Below are 20,686 nucleotides of genomic sequence, written 5' to 3'. Positions count from 1 at the left end.
TCCGATCTCCAAAATCCATTTGCTCTGTAAATAAACTTGCTTCCCTCATTGCCAGAAACCTCCCCCCGGGCAGCCAATACCGGGAGGAGTCGCACCAGACCTTTCCCCGCCGCGTTTGAACCTGGACATCGGGGGCAAAAACAAGCATGACTGGGGGCTTGCAAGAGAAAGAGAGAAACCACTGTCTTTTCCATTCCTGCAGCTCAGTTTGAAATCCCTTTTCCTTCCCCTTGAGTTTCAGAGGAGACCCTTCCAGGGCATTTCAGGAGGGGAGGCCCCCACGTTCTCCTGCCCCTGCAGCCTCTCTCACGTGCTCAGATATTTGCCTGCCCCAAAATCCATTTGCTCTGTAAATAAACTTGCTTCCCTCATTGCCAGAAAACTCCCCCCGGGCAGCCAATACCGGGAGGAGTCGCACCAGACCTTTCCCCGCCGCGTTTGAACCTGGACATCGGGGGCAAAACCAAGCATGACCTGGGGGCTTGGTGCGGGCAGCGAGTGGCAGTGCAGGCAAGGCCATGCCAGTGCCAGCCCTCGCTCCTGCGGGTGCTGGATGCAGCCGCGGGGCTTTGTGGCTGGGCAGCGGCTGGGAGCCAGGCAGAAGCGAGGCAGGTTCCAGCTGTTTTCTGTGGTTAAACAAGATTTTTAGCTCAGTTCCTAGAGCTCGCATTGCCCCATGTGCACCCAGACATCAATTTGTTTCCATGCTGTTTTTCTCATCCTGTGTGTGCAATGCAGGTCTCAGGGTCTGTATTGCCTTGGTGCTGCCTTGGGATGTGCAGGATGTGCAGACTCCCCAGAGGAACTGTCCCCGAGTGATTCAGTGCCATGTGGCAAGGACAGGGACAGGTTACGGAGCAGCCACACCGACCGAGCGTGAGGCTGCCCACTGGAGCCTGGCCCCGTGTGTTGCTGTCTTGTGTGCGCCCAAGCCTCTTGCCTCGCTCTGTTATCGCTGATCCCCAGGGCAGCGGGATAACCCTGGATGTCACCCTTAGGGCACCAAAGGCAGGAATGGTTTCCCCTAAGAGCACCAGCAGCTGCTTTACCGCAGTCTGGGCGGCTGTGCTGTGCCTTGAGCTTCTGCTCGCCAGAGGGGACGAGGCTCTTCCCGTGCAGATGCTGCTGTTTTGACATCTGCCACAGCATGGGACGCAAGAGGGGGGGTTTGGTGGCAGTTGTGGGGTGGCTTTCAGTAACCAGCAGTGCCAGTGCCAGGCTGTGCAAACTGATTTGCAAGATGTGCAGTGAAGAGGTACTCTCTGTGCTCTCCACTGCCGTGTAATTGCTCCTGGAGCCACTTGCTAAAGCTGATCCGAAAGAGGGTCTGAGTAATGGGATTGAGCGGAGGTGACAGCATGAGGGGAGACTGGCTGTCTCCGCAGGTGGTTGCTGCTGCCTGTTGCTGCCTGCCCCTCTGGCGTGGCAGTGGGCTTACCACCTTTCTCTTCTCTCCTCAGTATGAGGTGTCTGGCGAGGAGCACCTCTACTCCGACTTCCCTGAGATTGATTTGTCTCAGCTGGATGCCAGCGACTTTGACTCGGCCGGCTGCTTCAGTGAGCTGCAGTGGTGTGGGGAGCACTCGGAGACCGACTCCAGCCAGTACAGCACTGACGACTCCGAGCTCTTCCAGGTACCCCCATCCTCCTGGCACAGGGGACCTGGGGATGGAGGCTAGGGGGAGAGCGGAAGAAGGAGGGAGGATGGAGGGGACCTACACAACTATTAATAGCTCCTCCCCAGCTGATTAGTGCTCCATTAATTTGCGTGCTGGCTGTAAATGGAGCAAGCAGAGTAAGGCTAATGAGGAGGTGGACAAGCAGAGGACTGCTGCTGAGCCAGCACTCCTGTGATGTATTATTAAAAGGGAACTACAGCTAGTGCACAGCATGTCCCGTTCAATTCCCAGGATGGCAGGGTGTGCCGGGGCAGCAGCACGGGGGTCTCAGGGCTGTGGCGTGGGGCAGGTATATTTATTTCTCAGGAGCAGAAAGCAGCCCCTTTCTCTACCTCTGGCATCCTCCCTGTGTTTGGGGCTGGGGTCCCTCTGGCAGAGGGCAGCTGGTTTCTCTCCTAGCCTTTGTACTGGGATGGCCCCATCACTGTGCCGGCACCTGGGACCACGCGGTACAAAGTGGTGCCGGGGCAGAGGATGCTCCTGGGCACCGGCAGGGCTGGTCCTTGTCCCTCGGCACGTTTTTGCCTCTCCTTGCGGAAGAGCTGAGCATCTCGCAGAGCTGTGGCGCCAGGGCAGGGCTGTGAGCACAGCGCAGGCAGGTTGGAGGCAGGGAGCTGCAGAAGCTGCCCGGGGACTGGGGGCAGAGCAGGCTGGGCAGCCTGCTCACCTTTCCCAAAGCTCATGCTGGATGTGCCCTGTCCTCAGGGGCTGGGGTCACCATGCCCTCCTGAGCAGCACCCAGGCTCTTACCCCCTCAGACAAGGTTGCGATCCACTGGTGCCCGCTAGTCACCAACTCTGGGTTACATTTTGGGAGGGAAGAGGATTTGTATTTAAACAAGGAGGGGAGAAAAAATAAAAAGCCCCAATATTTTCTAACCTGACCATAATAACAACCCTCTGGCTTTTATGCTATGCTGATGCTGTGCTTGAAAATGGTCCAGTCCAGCTGAGGGCCTTCATCACGAGATACATATTTTCCGCTGAACTTCCTGGGGAAAAGATAAACAGAAAAGAAATGCAAAGGACAGGCCCATTAGGAGCAATGGAGTATGATGAAATGTATCCCACTGAACTTGTATGCACAGCGGTCTCGTGCCAATAACAGGAGGAAAAGAAATGGAGCCAAAAATGGAGCATCCTGCTGCCTTTCCCTGGAGCTTGCTCTAGTAACTGCGAGCAAGGTTAGGGCATGGAACAAAAGATATTTAATTTTCAAACAAGATGAGAGAAACATGGGAGGCTGTGTGCAGTCAACAGTCCTCCTTGTGAGTCTGAATTTACCCCCACGCTAATTTTATAACTGATGGTAGCCTGCTTCTTGTTGGACATGGTTTTCATTCAGAATATGATGGAGGAGGACCGAAAAGAAGGAACTCCTGGCTCACTTGGGAGCTTGCAGCCCAGAGTCAGGAGGATTTGGGCAAGGAGCCTTTTAATCACAGGTCCTTTATCTGCTGCTGTTTGCCTCATGGTGGGGTGGAGGCAACTATGGGGAGAGAAGATGCCCTGATTCATTATTTTCCTGCTGGGGGTGCAGGGGGACAGACTGATGCTCCTTTTCCAGTTGGGTCTCTCTCCCCCTGATCCCATCCTAGTGCTCCTTTGGGGAGAAGCTCTCCCAGGTCCCCTGCAGGGTCACCGGGAAATGTGGGTGCTGGTGTGGCACTGCCTGCCCCTCTTCCACCTGCCCAGCATCCCCTGGTCCCTCTGCCCAGCCTAACTCCCCCTCTCTTCTCTGCCTGCTCCTTTCAGATAATAGACAGCGAGAACGAAGCACTGCTGGCAGCCCTCACCGAGACACTGGATGATATACAGGGAGATGACATGGGCCTGGCTGCCTTCCGAACTATGGAAGAGGGGGACACGCTCAACCATGCCTACACCTCGCCTGCCCCCTCCCCCAAACCCACCGCCCCGGTCACGGGGGGGGCGCCCCCGGCCCCCGAGTTTGATGAGCTGTCTCTAGTAAGAACCCACTTCCTACTGTTTAAGGTGGATTTGGATGAGCCCCTGATAAGCCGGCTGCATGGGTATGATAGGAAGCAAAGGTCTGAATTTTTTCATTCTAGGCTTAAAACTCTCTTTAATCGTCAATACCAAAGCATATACTTGTATTGTATACGTATACATGTTCTGCATCATTGCTGTCACCTCCATCACCATCCTCACGGGAACAAGCTGTGTGTATACAAATATATATATGAAGGGGTGGGGGTGGGTGTCAAAGGGGTGGTGGCTGCTTTGGCAAGACCCACACCTGCTTTTAATCGGACGCGCGGATGTGGGGCTGCCCGGGGGTCTCCCTGGATGTGCTACATCCCAGCCCCGTGCCCATGAGCAACGGTGGCTGCTCCCATCCGGCTCTGCCTTGGGGCCGAGCTCCCTGCTGCTCTCGCAGGAGGGACAGAGGGGGCTTGGCCGGAGTGTCGGACAGCCCATGCCCTCAGCTTTCAGCGGGAGGGTTTGACCCCCCCCATGCCTTCCACCACAACCCCCTCAGGGGCTGTGTGGCCTCCAGTCCCTACAGATCTGGTGACTGGAGCATCCCTCTTTGTTCCCTGCAATATCGGGGCTCCAGCCCCGCTCCCCCTCCTGGCCCGGACTAACTGGCAGCATTTGCTGCAAACCACCGTCATTCCTGGGAGGTCCCCTGGGACAGGGGCACCCAGCCCACTCCTTCCTGGAGCTCATGGTCCCCGCCAGGGACCCCCAGCCTGGCCCCGGGGTCTCCCCAAAAGCCGCGGCCGTGGCGGGGAGGAGTGACATCCAGTGGTGAGAGCGTGCATTTCCACCGCCCACGCCCTGCGCGGGGGGTATATATCACACACAATATGTATGTGTATATATAGGATGTATACGTTGCAGGGGTGGGGGGGGAAAGGTGCTGGTTGCTTCCACCAACAGGAGCTGCACACCTAAAGCTGTGGGTGCCCCGGCTGATGTTCCCAGCAGACCCTGACCCGGGCACCCCCTATTTCTATCACCCCTTAAAACCCCCTGTGCCTGCCCCGGGGCTCTGTGCCCGCCAGCCAGCACGGGAGCCCCAGATCTGTCTCCTCTGTGCAGTCCCCCGGTGCCTACGCAGTCGTCTTGCTGTTGAGTTGTTGTCGCCTTTGGTTGTTAGTGCGACATGGGTGGAATATGAAATGTTGTTGCTGGGTGTGGGGTTTGTTTTTTTTTTCCCCTAACCAAAAATGGTTTTGAGTAGAAGAAAAATGTTATGCTGACCTTGCCATGAGAAGTGGTGGCACTGTGGGTAGCTCAGGGAAAACCCCACTCCCACCGCCCATGGGCTTGACAGAGGGTGTTGGGGAAGATCCTCAACAGGTCCCACGAGGCCTTGCATCTGCAAAATGCCTTGAAAGCTCATTAATGAGTCAAGGCCCTCTCTGGATGTTTCGGCTAAATGAGCCTTGCACGGGGACCTGAACGAGCTGTCCAAACCCATCACTCATGCCAATGTAAAGTCTCTGTCACCTAAGGGCAGAATTGATGGAGTGAGAAGTTTGGATGCTACGACAGCTCCTGTGTGTCTGACAGGAGCGGGGATGCCCCTGGGAAGTAAATTCCCTCATGTCCCTATCGCCCCAACCTGCTGGGAGTCGCTGGGGACATGGGTGAATGCTGTGGAGACAGTCCCGATCCCCTCAGGGCTGCGCGCGGCCAGGCATCTGCCCCCGCAGCCACGGGGAGGTGGGAAACGCCTTCCTGACTTTTTATTTTTCTTCCCCCATTTTTGGGTCGGATGCTCAGCAATGGACGTGCCCAGTGCAGGCGCAAGCCAAGGGGCTGCGGCCCTGTCGGCACTTTCTGTGATGCCCTTGCTGTGATGCCGACTCCTTTTCTTGCCGCTTCTCTTTGCAGCTGAAGAAGTTGCTCCTCTCTCCATCGCACGTGCCTCCGAGCTGCGAGGCTCAGCGGGACGGGAGCACCCGGCGCCCGGGGACCCCTAAGTCGACCCCTAAGTCCCGCCCCGCACGGCCCTGTGCAAAGGTACTACCTCAGTGGGCAGAGCTCGAGCCCATTCCAGCCCCATCTCAGGAACCGTCCTAAAGCAGGTCACTGAAGGACGGTTTTGGGGAGCGTGGGCAGCCTCTGAGCTGGGCCAGCGGCTGGGGACAGGCGGGGACCGTCACCGCTGGCAGAGCAGCATGTGGCGTTCCCATCCCTGTCTGTGCGGGGGCTGCAGTCCGGGCTCAGCAAAACCTTCGGGCTTCATGCTAGGCTGAGAAATGTCTCGATCTCATTTGGACCCAGTGGGGTCAGGCCTCTCCCAGCTTCCCTGAGCACTGGTTTGTGAAAGGCCTGCGTGCTCCCTGGCTGCTCCCTTGCCCCCTTCCCAGCTGACTCACAGCCCGAGCCAGGAGCCATCGGCTGGGGAGAGCTGCAGGCCACACTGCACAGCTGACCCTGTCACTTAAGCTAATCTCTTGAAACCCAGCAGAATTTGCCATCAAATATTTTTCTACTTGGCTAATAGTAATTGTGCGGTGCATTAGGCCCGGCAAATTAGATTGCCTGGGAAGAGCAGCAAATCCCTCCCAGGGAGAAGAAGCATCATTGCGTGCTGGCTGCTGGAGGGGCAGCAGTTGGGCTGCTGGCCCCACGTGCCTGGTGGGAACCCCCTGGGGTGTGGGGCTGACCCCCAGGCAGGTCAGGATGCTGGTGGGCCGGGACCGGGGGATTCAAGGATGTGGGGCAGCTCTGTTAGCCCGGGGGACTTCTCCCCCCATGCCTGGTACTTGCATCAGGTCATGGCTGCAGGGCTCGGGGCTGACTTTCTCCTCTCTCCTCTCCGAAGGTGGAGGGTCCCCGGGACAGGAGGGCAAGTGTCCCGCAGGCGCAGAGCCGCAGCTGTACTGAGCTGCATCGGCACCTCACCTCCATCGCCCCGTGCCCCCAGACCAAAGCCCCCCGGGCACCTGAGGAGTGCCCCAGCGGCCGCCACCACCCATCCCTGGGCAACTGTGTCCATCACGAGGATGACAGTGACTCCAGCGAGGACTCGCTGAGCTCCGGCGACTCAGTGACGCCCCCCTCCTCAGCGGAGGATGGCTCCAGCAGCCAGTTCTCCTGCGAGGGGGAGATGCACTCGGTGGTGGAGCTCATCCGCTACATGCACACCTACTGCCTGCCGCCGCGGAAGCTGCCAGCCCGCGCCCCCCACCACCAGCCCCAGCCCGGCGGCGGCCCCTACAGGAGAGCCAAACCTGACTGCCCCGCGCAGCCGGGCCGGGGGCTGCAAGAATCCCATCCTTCTCCTGACTGCCCCGCGCAGCCGGGCCCCCCCAGCAGTGCCCAGAGCCGGCCGGGCTGCACCTGGCAGGCGGCCGGGGGCTGCAAGAATCCCGGAGCATCCTTCTCCATCCTGAAAGAGCTGCTAGCGCGGGACCTGCTGTGCGATGTGAGCAAGCCATACCGCCTGGGCAAGCCCGTGTATGCCGCCCTGGCCTGGCCACCCGGCTCCTGCTCCCCTGTGCCACCGGCCCAAGACAGGGAAGATGCTGGTGGGACCTGCACATCCAGAGCCAAAACAGCACCCGAGAAGGGTGAGCCGCGGCAAAGCCCTGGGGCCGAGGCAGAGGCACCGCGGGAGCTGGGTGGCCTCGAGGACGATGCTGGGAAGCATGCGGGTGCCCTGGGCACAGCCGTGGGGAAGGTGGCCCGCAAGCAGGAGAGCACAGTTTATGCCGTCCGCCGGTCCAAGAGACTCAACCCCGAGCTCAGCCACTGGCTCTCCTTCCTCGACGAGCCGCCCCCTGAGCCCGCCATCTCCCGGGAGGCAGGGGACAGCCGTGGCCCCCGGCACACCCTGGCCTGCAGGGAGCCTGCACCATGCCCAGCGCTGGAGGGCTTCTCAGCTGAAGAGCCTGCGGCCGAAGTGGAGGTGGGGGCCACGGAGGAGGGAGACGGCGGGAGCATGGCACCGCCAGCAGAGCCCCAGCCCCTCTCCCTGGGCTCCCTGGGGGACGGTGAGGTGGGCGACAGGGCTGAGAGTCGACGCTGTGCCCTCCTGGAGCAAGCAGGTGAGGGGGGCCGGGGGCTGTCATTCTGCTCGCCCCTCCCCAGTGCACCCACGCTGGCCGTGCCATCCCTGCCACGGGTGAGCGCTGCTGGCCAGGCACCTGGCACTCAGCTGGCAGTGAAGCTGTGAGCAGCCCCAAGCACAGTCAAACCCTGACCCATGTGCCTGTGGGATCCCATGCATGGGGAGTTGGGGCCCTGTTCTGGTTTTGGGGTGCTGTTTCAATCTATGGGGGACTTCTGCCTCAGTTTCCCCATCCTTATAACAAGATGCAGGAGTCGGTGTAGCGCTAACCCAGCAGGGACCGGGCTGCCCCATCCCTCCGGGTCCCTCTTCCCTGCGGGCTCGTCCTGTGCCTGGGCACCAGGGTTCAGCTGCACCAGTGCCCCAAAATCGCAGCTATCCACAAGCGCTTGGTGAGCACAAATGGCTCAACCCTGGCAGTGTTAGCCCTCCTGCAGACACTGCCGCCTTGCAGGCAGGCAAAGCCCACGGTCCCCAGCCCCCCGCCAGGCCAGGGTGGGCAGAGGGGGCCTGGCTCCCGCCACGAGCACCGCGGGCGCTGGAGGGAGCACAGCTCTGCTGGTAACCCTGCTTCTCTCCCTGCCTTTCAGAAACACCCAGGTGTCTCATGCTGTCCTTGGCACAAACGTAAGTGCGCACAGGGCTAAATGAACCGCGCTGGGGCTGGAAAGCTGCCTCAGTTTGTCTGGCTGGACATGCATCTGCAGTGACCAAGCGAAGCTGCTTTTGCAGAGCAGACCAAGCCATGCAGCTGGGTGCGGGGCTGTGGGAAGCTGTGGCCCTCTCTCAGGTGCAAGGAGCTTGGAGAACCCCAGGCCGAGGGCAGGGTATTTCTGTGTGGGGGCAGCATGCCCTGGAGATCTGGCTGGGACGGGGAGGGCACGCTGCTCACCCCACTGCCCCTTGTGCCCCTCCACGGGGTTACTCCGTCAGGCACTAGCCGTGGTGGGAGGGCTCGCTTATAGGCAGCGTTTTCTCAGCTTCCTTCTGTTTTTTGGGGACTGTGGTTCACCCAAATACCTTCTCTCTCCTTATTTTCTTCTCTTCTCCAGTGACCCGACCTTTGGGAAGAGAAACTTTGAGCCGATGCTGACTGTGGAGCTGTGTGGGACGGCAGGTAGGACAGGCTTTTAATTTTTTAATTTTGCAAAAATTCTCCCTGGGAGGGGGCAAATTTACCCTAAATTCAGCCTGGAGTTGCCGGCTCCAGCCGAACCCAGCCAAGTGGGCATGTTCATCCCCCAGCCTGGGAGTCTCCCTTTTCACCGCAAATGCAGGGGACTTCCCGTGGGCTGCCTCCACATCCAAGCACTGCAAGCAGCTCGCAAGCTGCATCCTTCAGAGATGCCAGTGCTTGGGATGGGGAAGCAGTTCAGGGGGGCCACTGCATGAGCCAGGAGGGAAGGGAGAGTCCTCTGGTCCCTTCTGGGATCAGGCATCCTTTTTCCCCAAGTGCTACTGGATGGATGAGGCTGCGGGGGCCAAGCAGCCTCCCTCCCTTGCAACGCCTGGTGCAGCTCAGGCGTCAGGGTGGGATGAGGCAGGATGGTGGGGGCAGAGGTGACTCCTGCCCTTTGTTTGGGGGGGTTCAGGTCTCACGCCACCGACCACTCCACCGTACAAGCCCGCTGAGGAGGACCTGTACAAGCCAGACATCCCCCAGGAGCCAGGGAAGGAGGACGGGACAGCCCCCAGCCCCGGGGGTGCAGGGGACATGGCAGCCTCCCAAAAAGCCCCCAAGAAGCACCCCGAGAGGACAGAGCTCTTCGCCCACCTGAGCCGAGCCGCGGGGCGCCCCGCACTCCCTGAGCAGCAGGGCATGCTCAAGCGGCCCTTCTCCCGCTCCTTCGGGGACCACGACTACTGCCAGGTGCTGAAGCCCGAGGCTGCCCTGCAGAGGAAGGTGCTCAAGTCGTGGGAACCCCTGGGCCAGGTGGAGATGGAGCACAAGAGGAGGGTCCCGGCCGCCCACTACCAGGGGCTGGACCTCGGCAGCAAGGAGGCGGGCGGCGAGATGCTGTGGAAGGACGGCATCAAGCAGCTGAGAGACCAGGAGATCAGAGCCAGCTTAACGAAGCACTTTGGCTTTCTGGACAGTACGCTTGATGACGAGGACATGGTCTTCTGCAAGACCCCTGAGTATGACACCGTCTTTGAAGACAGCTGCAGTGAAAGCAGCTCCCCTGTGGAGGAGGAGGAGGAGGAGGAAGAAGAGGAGGAGCACAGCGACACCAAGCTGTGCCTGCGAAGAAACCCCCTTTCCAGGACCAGTTTGCATTACTGTTCCCGGAGCAGGTCCAGCTCGGGGTCTTCGTGTTGCCGGTCCCGATCGCCCGCAAGCAGACGGACCTTCAGGTACAGGGGGCAGTGCAGGGGGGGGCACTTGGGACTGTTCTTGCATCCTGTGTTTTTGCCCTGGTGTGTGGCAGCCCCGACTCTCTCTGGTCTGCTAGCCCAAGTAGTAAAGACACTAATTAATGAAAGAAAACCCATTGAAATAATTGGTACTACATCATCAGCTGCTGAAAAGATCAGCCATGGCCAGAGAAAGCAGCACTGGAGGGAAGCAGCCAGGGATTTCCATTGCACTGGGGGTGATGGAGCATGGGCAGGGGCCAGAGCCATGCCTGGGAAGGGGCAAGCACTGGCTGGGAACCCCTTCTGGCATCTATCAGAAAGGACTTTCCAGTGTCCTTTCCAGTGTTTCCAGACACCCGTCTCTCCTCAGCTGCCGGTGCTTCCGAGTGCCTGCCCGCTGCTGCAGATGCCATGTGCCTCGGCTTCTCTTTGATGTTTGAAGCTTTCCCCCTGGCTGACCTCCTCTCCCTCACTTCCCAGGTGTGAGAACGGCGAGCAGTGTCAGGGCGGGAGCGAGCACCGGGGCCAGCTGGAGAAGAGACGGGAAAAGGCCATCGTAAGTGAGCGGGGACCCCATGCTGGGACAAAGCAATCCCCAAGCCTCAGTTCATCTCTTAGTCCAGAAAAGCAGCGGTGGAGCCCATTAGCCCTGGCTTCAGCATCCCTTGGTGCAAGGCCAGTGTTAAATGAGGACATGGGGGTGGAGGAGGGAGACAAAAACCTAATGTGAAGGGGAAGCCACTGGCAATTGGCAATACATGGAGTTCTTGGCACAGAAATGCCCGGAGCATCCTACGCTGGTGCTTCAGCACACGTGGCATTGGCAATTAGCGGGGTGAGCTGGGGAATCCCTGAAGCTGGTCAGCCGTTATGGATGCGGTCCTGCTGCAGAGGCAGCCTCGTGCACCGGGAACCCTGCGTGTGGGAGCTGGGTAGAGTGGTGGGCATGTGGGGAAGTAACTGTTGGTCCTCTCTACTGTTGTGCATATACACACACGCTCACACAGTCCTCTGGCATGTTTTTTTCTGCAATGCAGTTGAATTTTGCCCCTAGCAATTCTTGGGAATATTTCCTGGCATCTTCACCAGCAGAAGCTGAAAAAGCTGCAGGAATGCAGGAGAAATTTAAACGAGAAGAAGGCGGGGGTGGCTGCTTCAGCCTGGCTGTAACACTGTCCTAAGGGACATGGATATGGCTGTCCCCTGCAGCAGTGGTGTCCTGGGGGTGAAACCCATGAGCTAGCTGGAGTGGAGACAGCCAGACCCCAGAGATGTCAGGCTGTGCCTGCGGTGGCATCGCCGTGCTGCAGCCTGATTCCTGGCGCTGGCTCCTCAGGGCTCCTCGGCAGCCCTGCGTTTCCAGCGCCCATCAGCAGCACAGAGGCACGGGGCTCCCGGAGCCTGAAACGTTTTGCTTGCTTTGCCAGGGGGAAGGCCGGGTGGTGTATATCAGAAACCTCTCCAGCAGCATGAGTTCTAGCGAACTGAAGAAACGCTTTGAAGTGTTTGGTGAAATTGTGGAGTGTCAGGTCCTGTCCAGGACTAATAGGTGGGTGTCGAGCAAGCCTCGGTCTGGTGCTCCAGCGGCTACGGGCAACCCCTCTCCTGTGGCAGCATCAGCGCTGCCAGGTGGTGCAGGGTCACCCCTGCATCCAGCTGTGCATGTACGAGTGATGTGGTTGTGCTGGTGGGATGAAGTGCTCTGTGCCACGCCAACCCCCTCGGTCAGCTGAGCCCACGGTCTCAGCGCTTTGGGCCAGGAGATGCAATGTGTTCCCAGGTCCAAGGGCATGGAGAGGGCCGGTGGGATGGAGGGACAGCAGGATGGAGGGCTGGTGGGATGGACAGATGGCGGGATGGAGGGATAGGGGTGCAGTGCTGGGCAGAGCCATGTCAGAGGCGCTGCAGGGCCCATCGCATCTTGAATTCTTTCTCTGGTTGCTCAGGGGGGATAAATATGGCTTCATCACCTACCGGTATTCAGAGCATGCCGCCTTATCTCTGAAGAACGGCACCTCGCTAAGGAAGAGGAACGAGCCTTCATTCCAGCTCAGCTCTGGTGGCCTCGGGCACTTCTTCTGGACCAGATACACTGACTTGGGTAAGAAAGCAGGAGATGCTTTTTCCAAAGCGTCCTGCTTATCAGCACAGAGCCGTAACCGCACGTTGCACTGCTGAACCCTAGTCACGCAAGGTTCCTAAACCTCTTTAGAGCCTGCAGGGAAAGCCCACCGGCTCTCCTATGGCTCACATAGCTGCTCTTAGCTCAGTTGGATGGCTTGGGAAACTGTGGGGAGAGAAGAAAATCAACTGGTGTGAGGACCCAGAGCATGTTGGCTGCAAAACGTAGCATCACACCCCAGGGCTGCTGGGTCTCAGCTGACCACAGCCCATCCTGTCTCTGCTGCGTTCTTACACAGCAGAGAAGTCCCTTCCTAGTCATTAGAGAAAGCAGTCAGCAACATCTCATTAGCCCGAGAGGTGATCTGGCTGGTTTGCTGCTCCACAGGACAGATTCACCACACTGCACATGCACTCTTGAGCCAAAATGACAGCACTGAAATGTGCTGCAGTCACATTAACTCTTTCTGTGCTGTATGGGCTTCTGCAAGACCTCCTGCCTCACTCAGCGACTGCGTGAGCCAGGGCCTCCGTGGGTTGTAGGGCTGCAGCCTGAGCTGAGGGACAGGAGCGAAGCCCTATGCTAGTCCTGCAAGAAAAATGTGATCCAGGCTTTGCTCAGCCTTCGTTGCTGTGATCTTCAGGTGTTTCACGAGCACCACGCATTTACTTCTGTACCCTGTGCAGCGGGTGAAGTGGTTCTAGTATCCCACTTCATGCATGACAGACTGAGGCCCAGAAAATAAAGCCCTAAGTCTTATCTCTAGATACCCAGTCTGATACAAGTACTGCCCGATCTTTTAGCACTTTATAATACCTCATCTGCTCAGAGCAGCAATCCCTCTGACTTTGGTTGTGAGCGCAAATGCCCGTTGTTCATCTAAATAAATCCCAGGGCCTCTCATTTTGGGCACGGAGAAGATAAGAAACAGATAGCACCCCATGATAAGGATGTTGGCACATGGCTGTGCAGTGGTGTGGGGAGGGGGGCCAGAGCTGCTCCCCTGCATAGGAGAACCCCCCTCAGTGCTCCTCACCTGCGGATTGCTGCAAGGCCAGCAGTCACCCCCTTATTGCACAGCCTGGCTCGTTCCTAAAATCCTGCTCGCCCTGGTACAGGATGAGATGGGGAGCCCACAGGCAGAGGTGAAATGCAACCATCCCATTCACGGCTCATTCAAAAATATACACTCAAAAGGGTTAAGCTGCTGTTAAATTAGGCAGCCTTATTTCTGGCATTTGCTGAATTTCCCAGGCTTTGCGGTGGCACTGTTTGTTCAGCTTCTGACAGAGGGCTGGGGAGCACTGCAGGCAGGCACCCCGCTCCCCACGACCGGCACGGCTCCCGTGGGGACGGCCCTGTGTCAGCGCCTTGGAATTCAGCTGCATCCGGCAGATTTTTGCGCACCTGGAAACGGGTGTCTGTGCTGTGTGACCTGCCGGGCTGTGCACTGCTACAGCCCCTCTGCCCAACAGCTTCTTTTCAATGGGGGAGAGACAGCACTGTCCCTGCTCCCTTTCGCCATCACCATCCAGGCTGGCTTTGTGGTGCCGGGTTGCGGCATGCTGGTAGCAGGCGAGTGAGCAGTGCCCTGCCGTGCCTCAGTTTCCCTCCCTGCCAAGCAGCGAGCACGCTCGTGCCCCACTCCCTGACCTGGCTGCCTTGTGTCCCTGCTGTTCCCAGATTGCAGCGCGGAGGAGTCCTCCCCAGCTTCTGTGAAAAGCAAGTACGAGACCATGGATTTTGACAGCTTGCTGCAGGAGGCCCAGCTAAGCCTGCATCGGTAACAGCCTTAACCTTGGAGGAATACCTCAATACCTCAGTCAAGGCACTTCCAATATGTTTACGTTTTCAAAGAAATTATTCAGTCTATGGAAAGCGAGAGAGAGCGAGAGCGAGAGAGAGCACGCACGCGCGAGAGAGAGACTGCTGTCCCTTCCGATCGATGTTTACATTGAACAAAGCTGCTTCTGTCTGTGAGTCGTGGAGTTGCAGCTGTGTTCACCATAACATTTTTTTGTCCGTAGTGTGTGATGATGAAATTGTTAATTGTGAATAGAATCAGGATTATAAACTAATTTTTAATAGAAGAGGAGAAAAAAAAAAGTATATACTTAAAAAAATGTATTTATGGCTCAGATGTACTGTAATTCAGATTTATTGTACCGCTTCCTTGATTTTTAACTATGCACTGTAATGAGGCACTTGCCACTCAGCAAATGGGGGGCCAGAGCAGAGTCATGGAGCCTGCATTCACCCGTTGGCTGTGGAGGCACCCGCCTCCCCCACCGGCAAACCGTGGTGCTCGGTGGTCATGTTGGGGTTGCCCACTTTGCTGTCAAAGCCATTCTTCTTGCTCGCGTGGCCCGAGCCCCCCAGCCTGGCTGGGTCACGGCACCCAGATGCTGAGCTCAGTCCCGGTGCGTGATGGAGCCAGCGGGCAGTGGGGCACACCAGCCCCCTGCCATTCTTGCCGTGGGGCCAGGCAGCTTTGCAGGCGTGAAGGAGAGGGGTGGTAGAAGGACGCACTACCCGGGGGGCTGCAAGACCGATGCCTGCCAGCCAGCGCTGCTCCAGGCCTCCACTGCCTTTGGAGCCAGGAGAGAGGGGCCGGAGGGGCCAGAGCCAGCCAGGCTTGATCCGGCAGGTCCTGCTGGCACAGCCTGGGGGACGAGTGCCTCCGGGTCCATCCGAGGGGGCTGGCTTCTCTCTGGCTCCTTGGGCGGCTGGGAGACCGGCCGGGCTGAGCGGCTTGCTCCCTGCTCACTTCCACCCCCTGCAAAGCAAGCGGGGCGAGAAGACCCATCTGTGATCGCCACCTGGCAGCCAGCCCAAAATCCAGAGAGGCAGGGAGGCAGGAGGGGGCACGGCAGCCATGCCGAACGTCTGCCGCACCCAACGCCTTGCCTGTGCTCTGCCTGGTACCTGATAAGCCATACACTTCCCCAGCACCCAGTTGGCACCCAGGATCCATCCCCCATGTCTGCCAGCACCCCGTGGCACGCCTGCCCGCTCTGCCTCTGGCCAGGGGCCCTGGGGGCTACCTGGCAGCGCTGGATTTAAGGCATGCTCAAGCAGCACCCCCCCTGAAATTTGCCTGCAAACTTGCCCTCCATCTCTGGGTGAGGTGGGAGGGGGAGAGAGCCCACTGCCAGCTGGAGCAAACCCCACCGCGAGCCGGCCAGAGGCACTGTTTTCCTGAGGAAGCGGGAATCTCGCTGCTCCTCAAGCCATCGCTATCGTCTCCATTTATTTTTCAGACCCAGAGACCACTAGGGATTCAGCCATCCTATGTAGATAGAATATTATAGCCTTAACTCTGCCAATAGATAGATTAGAGTCTCCTGGGGTCTCCCCTCGACATGACTTAGGGGTTTTATTCTCATTTCCTTAGTGTGGGTACTATTTCATCCTGCAGGGAGTATGACCAAAGCCTCCGAAATTGCACAAGATGCGATGCCAAGAGCCTGAACCCTGCCGAGGTGGCCCTTGGCTCTGGGGCCATGTGTGCAGCTGGTCTCTGGCGGGAGCAGGAATGCCGGCAGTGCCGATACCAGCACAGTTACCTGGCTATTTCTCCCCGCTTTCAGGGGAGCCGTGGTTCTGACAACAACCAGCCCGGCAGTACGAGGGCCCACAGGCCACAGCAGGGTTTGAACTGCGGGTCCCCAACCTGCCGCCGGTGACAATCACTGTCAGGGAACAGTCCTTGTGCCATTTCAGTCTCAGCAGCAAGGTTCAGCGTCTCTCCTGCCACAAGCTCCCCATGCTTCTCATCCCACCTTAGCAAACACGAGTAGCTCTGGCCGAGACTGAGCATCTGCTATTGGCAATTGCCTCATTGTAGCTTTGCCTTTTTCTGTCCTAGTATTTCCTCACAACGATGATGTTTACATGTGATTGCTATAGAGCTTATGTAGAATGTATATAGCGACACATTTAGGGTGGGTAGTACTGTCCTGTGCTGTGCTGATGTTTTTCAGAAAACGATCAATCCAAAAAAACAACAAAAAAGCAACGTAAGTGGAATTCTTCCATCTCCCGCTCAGCCGGGGGCACCGAGCCCCCATGGCCGGGCCCCGCTGGGGATGCATCAAGCATGGCGGAGGGGAAGGGTTAGTGCAGAGCTGGGGGGGCTCCAGAGCCGGGGGGAGCCGTCTCCTGGGGGATCACTCAGTCGCTTCCCAAGCATTGGTTTCGGTGTACCCAGGTATAAAATTTTGCATTGTTTTCCTGTGGCTGGGTGCCTCAGGTCAGCCCGCAGCCCCTGCCTGTGCCTGGCTTCTGGATATTGGGGCTGGTGCCCAGGAAGGGGAGGGCTCGTCCTGCACAGAGCCGATCAGTACTGCACCTGTAGGGTAGGAAGAGATGCAATAAGTGGTCTTCGTGGTGCCTGAAGCCTGTAAGTGGGGTTGGGGTTTTTACTTTTTTTTTCCCTGTTAAATTGGGATGGTTTGTTTTCCCTCCTCCCCCAAGAAATGTCTCCAGGACTTATGCACTATGCACAGAGGTGTGCAAGGCGCAGAGGCACAACTGCAGAGGCACAACTGTGGCTGTGGCAGCCCTCTGCCATGGCCCGCGCCTGCCAGCCCATCGCTGCAGCAGGGAAAAGCAGGGGGCACGTGCTGCCTGCCCCAGGGCTGTGCGCTGCCTGCCCTGGGGGGCACGTGCTGCCTGCCCCAGGGGCGCGTGCTGCCTGCCCCGGGGCTATGTGCTGCCTGCACCAGGGGTTTCCCCTAACTTTTAGGACTGAGTGAGAGTGGAGGGTGTTCAGCTCAAGAAGCACAGGTCTGCTGGGTTTAGAATCCCTCACACAGGGTTTGTGGTGAAAAATAAGTTTCCACTTGATTTTTTTTCTTTTTTTTTATATAAAGGTGTCTTTAGCTTGCAGTGCTCGAGTCTGCAAAGGGGCAGGAAGGAGGGCTCGGGCACAAGGGGCAGGTGAGAGCTCACTCCCTTAGCAGCCGGTGACTGTTTCGGATACTAACGGGGAAACAGGGCAGGAGCAAAGCAATGCCCGGGCACTGCGCAGGGAGAGGCAGCCCGTGCCGCTGGGGAAGCCAGAGGCACCCAGCGCTTTGCAGGAGCTGCCAGGGCCGGGGAGCAGGGATCACCCCCCTCCGAGGATTAGCTTTACGTCCTGTCCAGCCTATGGTATCGTGGCGGGTGCTCCGGCATTGGTGCAGCTCGGAGCTGGGCACCCTGAAAAGGGAACCCTTGCACCCCGGCCCCCACGGCAGCCCCAGGAAGCTGCCCCCCACTGCCTGCGAGGGCTGGGACTGTGGGGTGGGTAGGGGTGCTACTTCAAAGAGAAACTGGGAGCAAAAGGGTATATTACGGTAGGCAATAAGTGAGGAGATTTATTTTTTTAAAAATATATAACTATAGAATGTCCCCCAGTAGTTTCCTGCAGGTACTGTGGGGAAATGCTGAATGTGAAGAGTTTCGTGATAAAATGCCCCTTTGCTTTTTTTGCACAGATTTGCCCCAGAAAAGCTCATTGTTCAGGGTGGGGTACCGGGTTTCTGGCTGGAATCCAGCGGGTCCCTGGCGCTCCGCGGGAAGGAGCAAATGTTTCTGAGTGTCTGGGCTGAATGCAGAGGACAATCCCAGGTTTTAGGTTCGATGCTGCCCCAAAGAAAAGGTTTATCCCGATTCCTACTCAGCGCAGCTGGCTGGGCTGCACGTCTTATTTAACGAAGTGGCAGCTCAGTCACCATGTTACAGTCTTGAGTGTCTGATTTCAGCACTGGTCCATGCAAAGGAGTGTTGCAATTGCAGACCAGCACTTTTTTTCTTTTTTTTTCTGGTTTTTTTTTTTTCCTTTCTTTTTGGAGGTATGCTGAATACCGAGATACATCGTTGTTCGTAGCTGAGCCCTGACACCCTTTCTGTTCTAAGCGTCGTAGTCCATCCCCGACAATCTCAAGCAATATAGAGCCAAATGCAGCCTTCGGGTTTCATTCCTCTTCCCTTGCCCACCCTGGGGTCAGGGGTGGCGGCGGCAGCCTGGCTGCAGTGCCCACGGCCACGGCGCCAAGCCGAGAGCCACGCTGCGGTAAATACTGAGTTGGGGAGGGAGTGTGTGTATGCATGTGAGAAAGAGAGAGAAAGATTAAATTGATGCATTTCTTGAGAAAGGTGTAAGAATTTCACCTAAAAAGGGGCACATCTGCTTTGTTATTTATTAAAAAAAAAAGCTAAATTCTTTTTTTTTTAAGTAAAAGGACACTGCTAATAATTACTAGGGGCCAATTCTGCCTTCCTTCCTCATGCCGAGTAAGTACTACTTAAGTCTGCAATTTTCTACTTGCAGAATAAGTAAAAGTAGCAGAATTGATCCCTCTGAGATTAAGAATCAAGTTTTTAGTCTGTTTTTTTTTTAATTGGTAGCATTTTTTTATATTTCACTTCATTTTTTTCCCCAGTTCTGTTCCGTTGTGTCCTTATTTATGTAATATACTTTAACCTTAAAAGATGGCATGGATTCTTATGCCTTTCCTTTATTATTATTGTTATTATTTTTAAAAAAGAGATTTATTTCTAGTGTGATTTAACTGTCTACCTTCTAAAAATGAGAGAACGTTTTCTTGTATTTTTACATTGTCAGATTCTATAGTTTCATAGATAATTTAACCAAATCGCTCAATGTATTATCTATATCTATCTGGTGGGTATAAAAGTTCTATTTTAAATTGTGTAAATACTTCAGAACTGGCTTCTTTTTCCAGACTCCCCTGCCGCGGAGTTACTTGTTTACATCAAAAAGACTGTAGAATCTCTACGCTCATGTACTGTAAATAGTGAAGTGATCTGCCTATAAATAAACGATAACATATATACTATAAAGTGGAAAGAAAAAAAAAGGAACAAGTCTGTGCCGCCAATACTTTAGTGCAAACCTGGTCTGGGAGGAGGTGTTTTGCTTTGCAGAAGGTGCTCTCCTTTGTCTGCCTGGCTGGCCACGGGATGGTGGGGGTACGGCCGGGGCCAGGGCGCAGCCCCCCAGCTCGCTCACACCAACACTGCACCACTGCCAGGGATGCAGCTCCCACGGGGGAATATCCCTGTATATTGCTATTTTAAGTGTGGCTTCTACCAGTTTAACTTGTGCAGGAAAAGCCTGGGCTCCGTACTCTGGACTTTGGGAGCGGTGCTGCTGCCGCAAGACCTATCACAGAAGAAACGCCCCGGACCTGGGAGGTTAAAAATGAAGTGGGACACGTGCCTCAAATTTGCTTGAGTGGGAGTAAGAGACCAAAGGGCTGGATTGCAAGAAAAAGTGTGGAAAAGACTCCAGATGGTGATGCAGCAACCATACGGCTCAGGTCGGCACCTGGATAGTCCCCCCCAGTATCAGGAGAGCACTCCCCCGGGAGCCAGCCTGCTCTCCCAGAGACACGGCCGAGGTGGCCGAACTGCTGTCCCAGCACAGGGTGTCCTGGTGTCCTGGTCATCGTGGGAGCCCACGCTGTGAAAGGGACAGGATGGAAAGCCCGGGCAGTCAGCGGCAGCACGGGGGCAGCTCCCCCATAGCACCGGGCACACGGGAGCCCAGCGCCAGCCATCGCCCCTGCGAGGGCTTGCCAGGTCGGAGACATTGCACTGAATTTATCCAGAGCATGGCGTGGTGATGCTGCCACGGAGGAGGACCTCAGTGGCCTGAAAGGAGGAGGTCTGCAAGGTGCTGAGCTGTCCCGGCTATTTTTTTTCTGCCAATTTGCACCGATTTAGGCAGCTGCCCTAGACCTGCCCATCTCTGGCGCAGCACAGCCTGCGGGAGTCCAGCGCGGGTCCCCCCGCCCAGCCACAGAGCCAGCACCAGCCTCCCACCCCAAACCCAGCCCCTCGACCCTGCGACTGCTGCACCCTGAGTGGAGAACTGACAGGAAGCCCATTTCCCTGCTGCTTGGTGAATCCAAAAAAATCGGGCTTCAGGGCCACCAAACAGGAATGTTTTTCTAAGATACATCAGGGCACAGTGACGCTGCCAGTGCCACGACAGACTAAAACATGAAATTGCAAGGAGGAAATGTGGGGACGCAGCTGGGGCAGCCGGTGTCGAGGTGCCCGGGGTGGGTGCAAGCAGGATCAGAGCTACGGGAACAGGGTCCCTGGCTGGCAGGGCTCCAGGATGGAGCGGGGGCACACAAAGGAAGGGTCTGCAGGGAGGGACAGACCCGCAGCTGAGGCTTGTCCTCCCAGCCTGACCTGCACTGCCCGGTGCTGCATTCCCAGGCAGCTTCCTGAAAATAAAGGACTGATACTGTTTATGGAGTATTATCCTGCAAGCAGACCTAGAGACTGAAGGGAGCTGTTGGTGAATCGCAACATCAGTTCAGCAGCTCAGTTAGTCCCAGCAATTGGTTCCAGCCATTTGGAAAAAAAAAAAGAATGGGACAGTTTTCATTTTGGTATAACTTTGTGATAAAACGGCTTCTTTTCACACAGACGGGCGCTGCTTTTGTAGTAGCTT

The 20,686-nt window shown here is 57.0% G+C and overlaps 1 protein-coding gene across 1 annotated transcript in view; it reads left to right on the top strand.

The window, feature by feature from the left end:
- PPARGC1B (PPARG coactivator 1 beta) overlaps positions 1 to 14,096 on the top strand; it is a 22,387-nt gene extending 8,291 nt beyond the window's left edge. The window contains exons 2-14 of the mRNA XM_019473770.1: positions 379 to 485; positions 933 to 1,053; positions 1,461 to 1,634; positions 3,434 to 3,646; positions 5,546 to 5,674; positions 6,483 to 7,707; positions 8,321 to 8,357; positions 8,783 to 8,847; positions 9,323 to 10,085; positions 10,569 to 10,644; positions 11,516 to 11,637; positions 12,035 to 12,189; positions 13,894 to 14,096. Of these exons, the coding sequence (XP_019329315.1) occupies positions 379 to 485; positions 933 to 1,053; positions 1,461 to 1,634; positions 3,434 to 3,646; positions 5,546 to 5,674; positions 6,483 to 7,707; positions 8,321 to 8,357; positions 8,783 to 8,847; positions 9,323 to 10,085; positions 10,569 to 10,644; positions 11,516 to 11,637; positions 12,035 to 12,189; positions 13,894 to 13,997 (3,291 nt within the window). The 3' untranslated portion in view covers positions 13,998 to 14,096. The remainder of the gene's footprint in view (positions 1 to 378; positions 486 to 932; positions 1,054 to 1,460; positions 1,635 to 3,433; positions 3,647 to 5,545; positions 5,675 to 6,482; positions 7,708 to 8,320; positions 8,358 to 8,782; positions 8,848 to 9,322; positions 10,086 to 10,568; positions 10,645 to 11,515; positions 11,638 to 12,034; positions 12,190 to 13,893) is intronic.
- The last annotated feature ends 6,590 nt before the right edge of the window (positions 14,097 to 20,686 follow it).

Source organism: Aptenodytes forsteri, unplaced genomic scaffold (genome assembly GCF_000699145.1).
Source record: "Aptenodytes forsteri isolate BGI_AS27 unplaced genomic scaffold, ASM69914v1 Scaffold54, whole genome shotgun sequence".
NCBI classification, from domain to species: domain Eukaryota; kingdom Metazoa; phylum Chordata; class Aves; order Sphenisciformes; family Spheniscidae; genus Aptenodytes; species Aptenodytes forsteri.
This window is presented reverse-complemented; position numbering and strand designations above follow the sequence as displayed.